We start from the raw sequence: 11,350 nt of genomic DNA on the forward strand, positions 1-11,350 counted from the left end.
TATACAGTTGTAAATCTGGCTAAAGCTGACCTCATTCCACATAAGGTCGACTTACAATTTTTAGCAAATAACTTCTATATACTATTTAGCTGTTATGTATATACCTACATGTAAAGGTCTATCCGTACAACTGCTTTGTAAAGAAAAACCAGGTATCATGATAGGAGGACAGCAGGCCTGAACCAATTATTATAATTACAGATAAATGCCATTAATTATAACATTTTGAGCTATTCAAGTTTCATTAAAATTAGCCATGAAACCAAGGAATATGTATGGAAACTTTATGTGCCCAATTTTTAACACTGAAATAGAAAGCATAGGTCAAATTAATAACTTTAACTAATAAATCTATTGCTAAGTGTTTCTTCTAGGAAGTTTAGGTTCTGTTCCAAGGCAATGTGCCTCACTGTCATCCCCAAATGGCACGAAGTTCTAGAAGAAAAGAATGTAACTCACTTCATTTAGTCTTCTCTGCAGATCTTTGACTTGATGTGAATATTCTTCCAAAACACGTTCAATGTGTTCCTTTCCAGGGTAAGGGATAACTTTTCTAGGAGAATCAAGCTCCACTTCATATTTGGGGAAAAAAGGAATCTGTGTCAATGTCCCAGCTGAAGATGTGTTTTCAATTATTGTACCACGAATAGACGACATAAAAAATGGACTTGAAGAACCTAGATATTAAAGAATTCATCAATCAACTTAGTAATAAAACAATTTTATGGCAAACATCATCCCAGGTGATCTCCTTAGTGAACACTCAAGGGGCTCAAGGTCTCATGGCAGAAAATAGACAAGTAAAAGATTGGTAACAGCTCTGAGAGGACACAAGGTAAAAAGGAAGAGATCAGGGAGGAGGAGGGAGTTTTACTTGATAGCGATCAAGTGATACCTGAGCTTGAACGAGCCTTGCGGTATATTAAGGAGAAGAGGAAAGGCATTGTGGCAGTGGGAACACCACAGTTACTGGTGAGGAGGCTTGAGACAGCACTGTGTATTCCGGGTGACAGGAAAGTAGCAGCCAGATATGAGAACTAAAATATAGTCCAGATCATGAAGGGCCTCGTGGTCACAAGGAGTTTGAATTTCATCTCAAAAGCTTTGGGAAGTTATTAATGGATTTGAAAGTGAGAGAACAGTTAACTACGTCCGTAGTTTGAAAAGGCTCTCCGGCTTCAGCGTGGAGAATGCACTGCATGGAGATAAGCTGAAGGTAGAGAATCAAGTCCGAGAAGGCCTTCAACAATGCCGGCAAGAAATGGCAAGGGTCTACCCTGAAGTGGAGACTATGGTGACAGACACCAGGGTGTGGATTTGAGAAATACATGCGGTAAGTAAAAGACAGAGAGGTGTCAAAGATCTCTCTTGGGGTTTGAGCTTCAGCATCAAGTAACGCTGTTTAATTTGTGCAGTTGAGGAGTATGATGTGCTTTAGAGATAAGGATTTGGGAGTCATCGGCATCTGAATTCTAGTGAATCCTTGGAGTCAATGGGATCATCCAGGGGCAGTGTACAGAGTGAAAACAGAAGAGGATCCAGGAGAAAATACCAATATTTAAAGAGAAGATGAAGGAAGTAAAATCTGGGAAGGTTCACAGAAGACCCACAAAGATATTAGAGAATTATATTCAAGAAACACCACTGGTTTTGACTGAGTGACAGAGAGAGTGTGAGATGAAAAGAGGCCTCCCCATAAGCAGGCCGAGAAACCCCCCAGCTGAACACATATACTACCTTTCACGTAAAAGGAAGGAGGTCTCAAAGTCAGACCCAAGAGTACAGAGGATGGTGTCAAGACCCACAGAGAAGTATTCGCAGGCTTGAGTCCTCATGAGGGGATGGTCAACCTGTGCTCAGCTAGATTTCAGAATTGGGACGGACTGTGTGCCTGTTTACCCCATTTGGGATGGTTGTGTTGAGACAGGTTATCCTATGCCTGCCTGCCACTGTATGTTGGCTGTCACAGGTCTTCAGACGAAAAAGAACTAAGGAGTTGTACTTAAGGACTTACAACTGAGGAGCTTTATCCATACCTGAATCTAATTTCAGTGAAGGGATTCTGGTCTCAGGGTGCCTAGGTGGCTCAGTGGGTTAAGGTCCCGCTCTTGATTTCTGCTCAGGTCATGGTCTCATGTTTGTGACAAGGAGTCCTGTATTGGGCTCTGCACTGAGAGTGGAGCCTGCTTAAGATTCTCTCTCCTTCTCCTTCTGGCCCTCCCCACCCACCCACCCCCGCCCCCCCAGATTAAAAAATAAAAATAAAAAGAGATTCTGGCCTCTGAGTGGATGCTATAATGGGATGAGACTGTTAGGGGCCTTCTTGGGAGAGAGTGAATGAACTATGCATGTGAGAGAAATGTAAATAATTTGTGACCATAGGGCAAACTGTGGTGCTTTGAAAATATGTCCATAAATTCTTTGATACTCCTCCCTTGAATAGGTAGAGGTTAATTACCCTCCTCTTTGTAAGAAAGGAAAAATAAGAGTGTATGTGTTAAGCACATGCACATATCTGTGTGTGTGGGGGGGGCGGGTAGCAATTGCTTACTTTTGCAAAAGGACCACTGGAAGAGTAAAACAAACTCAAGAAAATGGTTATAGGGATATAGAGATAGGTGGAAATGGAGTGGAAGGAATAGGGATGGCAGCTAGACTTGACTGAATATACATTTTCATACAGTTTTTACTTTTGAGCCATACACATTATCCATATTCAAAAAATAAGCCAAAAGTGAATACTAATAGAAACAAATAAACCTAAGTGTACGGTAAGTTGATAACATAACTTCACACAGAAAGTAGTTCCTTTAAATAACTTTAGGACTCTGTTAGCGCTCTGACCGTGTGGCCTTAGCGAGCTTCACTTGGCAGGTAAGTTGTGAGTGGCGGCAGCGCTGTTGTAATTCTGGAACTATTTGGTATGTACTGTGGAAGAGAGAAAATGACTGAGTACACTGAAGGTTTTGGACACTGGAGTTTTCATGCAGGGGAGTTGCAGATTTGGAATGAGGGAAGATGAGGAACTCCGTGGTACTGGATTTGATTTTGCGTTTGTAGCCATGTGAACTTATGATTAAAAAAATCTATTTTGAAACTTTATCCACTGAATGCTCCCAAAGTGATACTTCAGTAGCAATATGCACACCAGATTTTGGATTCTATATACTCCTCCCTACTAAAAGGACCCAGGGCTCCTTAGAGAAATGGCTCATTCGTGGGGAACAGACCAAGTACATTTGAGAGTCTGGAACATTTTGATGGGCCAGAAAGCAATGAAGGGGGTCATGTTTTAAAAAGACACAGGGATGTGTAATTCTGCATTATTTTACTTAGAGACTCTGAATTGGAATAACATATAATTGTTTATTTAAAAAATTAAAAAAAATAAAAAGACACAGGACCTAGCTTAAAAGGACTGGCTAAATGTGATACAACTGAGCATCAGAAACAACAGTGGCACCGATGCATTCTAGCACTTTGAACTAAAGAACACTCTGTGGATCTGTAGTGTTAATAATTAAAGGAAAGCTTTTCTTCCCTGAAGGATGTCAGCTAGTAACTATGGTAAAATTAGAAAATCAACAATGTAATAATTGATTCAGGCAAGGATCTTCAGTTGATCCTAAAACCACTGGATACAAAGCTATTTAGTACCAGGATATTCACAAACTCTTGCCAAGTGAGTTTAATCTGAATCTAAACATGAGAAACAATCAGAAAGATCTAGAATGTTGGATATTCTACAATACAACTAGACTCTTAAAGCCAATGCCAGCAGAAACAACAAAGGAGCAAGAATGAAGAGAACCACCACCAAATACAATCCATGATCTCTGATTACATTAGAAAAAAAAAAAAAAAAACTAATGAAAGCTTTTTATAGGGACAACTGGGTGAATTTTGATTTTTAATTTTTTTTCACGTTTAATTATTTTTGAGATAGAGACACAGAGCGTGAGCAGGGGAGGGGCAGAGAGAGAGAGGGAGACACAGAATCTGAAGCAGGCTCCAGGCTCCAAGCTGCCAGCACAGAGCCTGACACGGGGCTCAAACTCACGAACCCTGAGATCATGACCTGAGCCAAAGCCTGACATTTAATTGACTGAGCCACCCAAGTGCCCCTGGGTGAATTTTAATATGAATGCATATCAGATGACACTGCATTGATAGTAAATTTCTCAGAAATGATAATGTGGCAATGTAGGAAATCATCCTTATTCTAAGGAGATGCATGTCAGATTTTGAGGCAAGAATCATGATGTCTTCAACTTCAGGTAAATGAAATACAAATTGTAGGTATAGACATAAAGCAAATACAATAAAATGTTGACAACTGCTGCATCCAGTCTAAGAATATATAAAATATTCAGTGTACTATTTTTCAATTTTTCAACAACTTAAAAAATTTCAAAACAAAATGTTGGGATGGGGGAAGAAGTCACTGAACTTAGCAAAAAAGGGAAAATTTAGTCACGTTGGCCAGAGTGGTTTCATTGGATTATTGGGTTCAAAAGTCATAAGGCAGTAGTTTGCAGAATGAATGGATGGTGAAGATGTGAAGACACTGAATACAAATCTTCATTCAGAAGCCATGGCTAAGAAGGCAAGAAGAAATAAAGGAGGACAGATCAAGGAAAAGGTTTTATTTTTTGTTGTTCTGGTTTGTTGCAACTGTAGCGTTTTAGGTTGGGAGAGATGTAGCATGTTTACGTGGATGGGTGAGTGCAAATGGCGAAAAGGGACTGAAGCTAGCAGAGTGAGTGGGGGCAGTTTTTGGAGCCAAATCTCTGAGGCAGCTGACGTGGTGACAGGCACAGGAATTAGATCCCTGGTAGCACATTAAAAAGCTGCCTCTTCCATGGAGCTTTGAGAGAAGGCAGGCATGGATTATGAAAAACAGTGGGTTATGGGGCAGGATATGAGAAAGTAAGAGAGTACCAGCCTAAGGGCTCCTAATGTCTCTGGAAATTAGGAAGTGATGCTGAGAGTGAACAAGAAGGTGGTGGGGTGAGGGACCCAAGAATGGTACAATTCTGAAACAAGTAGTGTGGGAAATTGGAGAGAGAACTGCCTGAGATAGTGAGAAAGTCTCCACTAGCAGCATCAAGGACAGAGTTGAGAGAGGGATGACTGTGACTGTGAGGTGGCAAACTGGTGGAAAATCCACAATTTGTGTTTTCTCTCGCAGAATATCCCAGCAGCCCAGTACAAAAACGGAAAAGGCAGTCAGCCTGATAAAGATGGGGAGTTTCCTGTAAGAGTGCAACAGAAGAATAAGAGAAAAAGGAAGTTGAAGATACAGGCAAGTGATGGGGTGAAATAATGAATAGTACCAAAAAAAAAAAGTGAGGATAGGAAGAGGTTGGTAATTTAGGAGAAAATGGCAGAATCTAGAGTAGTTATTTGCAATACTTGCTGGGAATTAGCATCACCAGGGGAGCTTAAAAAAAAAAAAAATCTGTGGCATCTAAGCGCCATTCCAGACCTACTGAATCAGAATCTGCGGGTGTAGATCTAAGCCATGTAAATGTTTAAAATCTCAAAAAATGAGTCTGGCATGGAGCCATGGTTGAGAACCACTATTTTCATGAGGCAGAAAAATAGATGCTCTAGGAATACGGGACCGAGAGGGCTGGAAGACAGGGGGTTGGGTTTCAGAAGTCTAACAGCTCTTGGTAATCAGATCCAAGTAAGACAAGCGGGTGGCTAAAGGTCAAGATGAGAAGAACTAAAAAGGTCAAGAAACTGGAAGTCTGAGATCTCAGATGGGTCACACATGAGGACAACAATACTATGGGATGATGATGGGCCCAAGGCAGAGGAGATGACCCCAGACCTAAGTGCCGGTGTCCCTGGGGAGTACAAGGCAGAGTATAAGTGTGGAGGTGAGTGCATGGAAGTGGGCAGGGGAGATGGGAACAGCGGTGTGGAGGTGACAGTGACATCTTAGGATGGCATGAGCATCCTAAAAAGCAGAGACTTTTGCAAATTAAGTGTGCTGAAATAAAGGTTTTGAAGCAGACCAGTAAGACAACAGATCTGTAATTGAGAATAAACTCTGGGTGCATTCTTCTGGATGAGAGACAGGCAGGGAAAGCGGTCAAGGATGCTACAGGCCATTGGCCTGACAGCCAAAAAACCCATTCTCTGTCCTTCCCCTATTCTGCTGTGTGGTGCAGAGAACTACTCTTCCCAGGCTCCCTTCCCCCCTAAAGTCTAGGGAGGTCACAATGGGTGGTGCTGGTGAAAGATCTGGGGCAGGAGTGGGGGAGAAGCTGAGTACCACTCCCTCTCACCAGCCTCAGTGGCTTCCTGCAGGGAGTGGTAGCTGCTGCTCCCTCCAGGCAGCCCGCATTCTGGCCCTTGCAACAGTTCCTCTTCTCATTGTCCTTTTAGACCAAGGCTGGTAGTGGCTTCCTGCAGCGGCTCATCTCTGGGTTGCCTCTTCCCCAGTGAGGCTTCTCAGCTCTTTCAAACACTAGAGTTACCAATTCCCTGCAACGTTCCACATATTCATGCCACCTCTTTGTTTTCCTGAAGGCCATCCTTTCACTGAAATCAGTTCAGGCAGAGGTGAGGGGGCCCTGAACTAGAACAGCAGTAATGGCAACGGAGAGGGAAAAATGGACTCGTGAGCCACTGCTGGGACTAGAAAGAGCATACCCGAGTGGATGGAGGTAGGGAGGGAAAAAGAGTCAAAATGATACAGATATCTGGCTTAGAGCAGACAGGGGAAGAAAAGGCGTTAGGGAAACATGGAAACGATTTTTAAACTAAAAATGTAAGGTACACAGATGTTAAAAAACAGATATGCTATTTTTAAAAGACTAAACAATTTCTTCCCTAAAAAGTAGAATTTTCAACAATACAGTATGTTTGTTTGTTACAACCCTGCAGCCTGAATGAATACTATGAGGACTACTTAATTCCAATTCTTTCCCCATTTTGTCTGATAAAGAATACTTACCTCCATTGGATGTGACGCCACTACTTGATAAAAGATCTTCATTATTTGGTTCACCAGCTTTTTGTTCCATATTAACTATTGCTACCTTTTCGTTGAGATCTTGAAATATGAGTGCTTCCCTGTTTGGTTTTTTTAGTTCTTATCTATAAAAAACAGGCATTTGATCTTTATTAATAAGGTATTATGAGAAAAAAATTCATAGAAGGGGAACTAACAAAGTCTGTTTAGTTTAGTTTGGAATAACTCTTCACCAGAAAAGCATTTATGCAGAAATATTTTATTACATAAAATTAGTAAGTGAATAGAATCTTGTTGTAAAAATTGTTCCTTTTAATGGCTAAGTAGCTTATTAAAGACAAGCTGAAAATCAAACATGAATATTTTAATTATTATGATGATCAGCACTCTGATTCAGGGCAGAGTTTTTTCTTAAGTTTCTCTCTTACATTGTCAAATAATGTTAGAAACATCCCTTTAGTAAAAAGTCACAAATTAAAAAAAAATCACAAATCAGCAAATTGGAAATCATTAATAAAAGGTGAAAAACTTCTTTAATATCAAACAATGCTCATAATTTTAGATTAGGCCAAGAGGACTTCGGGGTTTGGAGAACAATGGTGGTGGCCTGATTCCAAATCTCACCCTCATCCTGCGAAAACAACCATAAAATCAACAGGAGAACAAATAAAGAAAAGCACATGGGCTCTATGCCTTCAGCATCTCTAGAATACAGAGAATACTGCAACCTTCAAGTTAACAGGGGGAGATTTTTTTCCAAACTTGCTCCCACAGTCCATCTGCCAGCGCTGCGGGCCTGTAGGTGTGGAGAACGGGAGAGGAGAGGCTGAAAAATGGAAAAGGAGCAGAGGGCTGGAGGAAGCACAGACCTCCCCCACAACCCAGAAGTGAACAGGAAAAGCCAAGATGGTACGCACGGTTGCGACTAGGTAGTCCACAGCCCCGGCTACTCAATAATGGCTTGAAAGTGTGCAGGGACCAGAAGTAGCAGCCTCAGAGAAGCAGTGTTTCTGGGGAAGAAGAGGTGATCTCCCCAGCAGATACGGCCACAGAGGGAAAGGAGGGAAAATTCAGGCACCAGCAGAAACGAACAAAAACAAGATATGCCTACCCTTCGTCTACCCCTCCCACTCCACCACCACCATGCTTAACAGAAACTGCCTGGAAGAGGGCACTCTCAAACTAAGAATCCTGCCCATAAAATGAATAGGGATAGATAAAAGCAGACCACACCCATACAAAACTATTATAAAATGTCAGAAAATATGAATAAGATCTTTTCTGCTGATGAGAAGTGCCCCCACTCCGACAGTCGGAGTTAGTTGAAGAAAACTAACACACAACACACCTTCAAACTGCACTAAATATTCTCAATCATTGGAGGAAATGAAAAATCAGATCACAGGGATGCCTGGGTGGCTTAGTCAGTTAAGTGGCCAACTCTTGACTTCAGCTCAGGTCATGATCTCGCGGTTTGTGAGTTTGTGCCCTGCACCAGGCTCTGTGCTCAGTGTGAAGCCTGTTTGGGATTCTCTCTCCTCCTCTCTTTCTGCCCCTCCCCTGCTCTCTCTCTCTCAAAAAAAAAAAAAAAAAAAAAAAAAAAAGTTTAAAAAAAAGAAAGAAAAAGAAAAATCAGATCACAATTAGATTTACATTTCTGAATCAGAAATGTAAAACCTAGGAACAGAAATGGACAAGAAACACATAAAACAAGCAAGCAAACAAACAAGAAGGAATGAAATGAGGGTTGGCTGAAGTCCGGAAAGAAAAGTGAGAAAAGCACTATATTATATCATGAATGAAGCCCAAATTACAGACTACACAAGGGAGGATAGACTGCAATGCAAGCTTAACAAAGGCAATGAAGAAAATCAGGAAAACAGAAGATGAAAACTGAGATAAACAAGTAAAAAGGATGAGAGAGGAAGTGAATGGAAGACTGGCAAAGGAGGTTGAAGATAATTGGTGTCCCTGAAGAAAAAAAAAATCAAAACAATGAAACAGATCTATTATTTAAAACTATAATCCAAGAAAGTTTCCTAGAAACAAAGAAAGCTCTCTGAGTCTATACATTTTCACACTAGGGAATATCGACCAAGAATGATCAACTTTAAAACGTATCCTAATGAAACTATATTTTAAAAAAACCCAAAAACTGTATTAAGACTTTAAAGATGAAAAAGTCCTCAGGGCCTTCAGGCAAAAAAAAGAGAAGAAATAATTTACAAAGGCAATAGGCCTACAATGGCATCAGGTTATTCAAAAATAAGATACAAAGCAAGGCAGTAGTACAGCAGGATTTTAAAGAAATGCAAGGAATGAAAGTACAAACCGAGGATGCTATATCCAGCCAAGATTTTCCAAAGAGTCAAAGCCACAGGAAAACAGTTTTGAATGTGCCAGAGCACTGTATACATGCAACATACACATAGATTCTGAGGAATCTGCTAGAGGAGGTGAGGCTTCATCCAACCGAAAGACAGCTGGCAAATGTGGCAACGTGTTAACAACTGGTGAAAATCTTTTGGGTTTTCTGTAAGCTTTACATTTTTCAGAATAAAATCTGGAAAAAAAGGGAAAGATGAACATTAAAAAAAAAAACATGACTGGGGATACTGTGCAAGACATGTGATGGGGAACATGAACTATTCAGCTCGTAAGGTTGAGACCAAAACATAGGTGGAGTAATGGCACTGAGGATAATACATAAATATTACATGTGTGAAAAAGGAGGACAAATGTAACTCAAAATGGGAAGATATGAGATAGAAAAGGGGGAAGTAGAAGACCACTAGTTGTCATTTAAGACTGACAGGAAGGAAAAAGTAAGAAGAAAAGGGCTCTCTAGGTGTACTATTAAAAGTATTAATGCAAAGGTAACCACCAGAATAAAAATACAAACCTTAAGGGACAAAAAATTTTTTTAAGAAAAAGAAAAAAAAATCGAATGAACAGAGTAAGTATCATACGTACAGTAATTATAACACCCGAAGATAATGTAAGAATAATGTCACAGAACGTAGGCCAAACATAAAAGTCATGCCAATAAACGTGATGGGACTTAACTTGCCTATTCAAAGGAAAGGACTGTCAAATTAGTTCTTCAAAATTTCAACTCTATGCTCTATACAAGAGGACACTTAAATACACTGATTCAAAAAGACTGCTAATAAAGTGATGGACAAAGATTTGCCAGTGAATAAAAACAATAAGAAAGCATCAGTCAATATCCTGATACCAGTAGTCTGCAAGCTAGAGCATTAAATAATGACAAGGGCACTTAGCATTAGAAGTCACGATCCACAATAAAGATAGAATACTTCTGACTCTATGTACCACATAACGCAGCACCCTCTTAGATAAAACATGCTTTATAGGAGGTACAATAAGAACCAGAAGCACAGTGATGATGTGATGTTAGTAGGCCACTCAGTATGAGACAGGTCACACTGATAAAAAAATAAGGATAGAAAAGATTTAGATGAGGTTATTACTAAGGTAGACTTTTTCGATATATATCCAACACGACACTGACAACAGAGAATATACCTTCCTCTCAAGTGCACATGGAAGGAACATTGACAAAAACCAAGCACATTCTAGGGCACAAGTAACAGATCAGCAGGTTCCACAAAGTAGAAACGTTACAAACAACACCCTCTGCTCACAGGTTCATAAAACTAAAAATGAAAAGTAAAACCCCAAAGCAAAGAGGCCTTTCCTCCTGGAAACGAGAAGACCTCCTATTAAATAACTCTTCTGTGATAAAGAAAATATAAAGGAAAATGAAAGAATTTCCGAAAAATAATGACAATGAACACACTACCAGGAGAACTGGAGATACAGTAAAGCAGTGAAAAAAAGGAAAATTCCTGACTTTGAGCACCTGGTCTCAACAAAAAAGAGAGAATGACACTAAGTGAACTAAATTTCTAATACAAAAAGAAGAAAAGTAAGACAAAAGAAAGCACAGGGTAGGAAATAATAAAGATACAAACAAATTAATGAGGCAGAAAACAGAAAAACAATAAATCAAATTAATGAATCAGAATCCTGATTCTCTTTAAAAAAACAAACAGAAACAAAATATAGGCAAGGACTATCAGAGTGATGGAAAGAGGAAGGTCACATATAACATAGTGCTTATCATTTTTACAATAATTCTTGATTGCAAGTACAGTATTAAACATTTTTTAAAACTGTGAACTAAAGAATTTTTATGGAACAGAATTCCTTTTTATTTCACTCACAGTTTCTCCCTTTTGATTACTGAGGTGCCATCTGTCAACACTACGGTCAGATAAATTCTACCGTGTGTTTCATACTACCATGTTTAGCAAATAGGCAGTAGGGAGGGAGACA

The 11,350-nt window shown here is 39.9% G+C and overlaps 1 protein-coding gene across 18 annotated transcripts in view; it reads right to left on the minus strand.

The window, feature by feature from the left end:
• The window catches only part of CCDC158 (coiled-coil domain containing 158), a 101,526-nt gene that overhangs the window by 81,633 nt on the left and 8,543 nt on the right, over positions 1 to 11,350 (minus strand). For 14 of the 18 annotated variants that reach the window (XM_081795534.1, XM_081795543.1, XM_081795540.1 and 11 more), the window contains 2 exons: positions 6,971 to 7,113; positions 460 to 677 (listed from right to left, as the gene is read on the minus strand). In XM_081795534.1, coding sequence (XP_081651660.1) covers positions 460 to 677; positions 6,971 to 7,040 — 288 coding nt within the window. In that variant the 5' untranslated portion in view covers positions 7,041 to 7,113. Of the gene's footprint in view, positions 1 to 459; positions 678 to 6,970; positions 7,114 to 9,320; positions 9,417 to 11,238; positions 11,330 to 11,350 lie in introns of those variants that run through there. The other 4 variants (XM_081795539.1, XM_081795538.1, XM_081795542.1 and 1 more) reach the window with 4 other exon arrangements.

The sequence above is a fragment of the Panthera onca genome, chromosome B1 (genome assembly GCF_046562875.1).
Source record: "Panthera onca isolate mPanOnc1 chromosome B1, mPanOnc1 haplotype 2, whole genome shotgun sequence".
Classification (NCBI taxonomy): Eukaryota; Metazoa; Chordata; class Mammalia; order Carnivora; family Felidae; genus Panthera; species Panthera onca.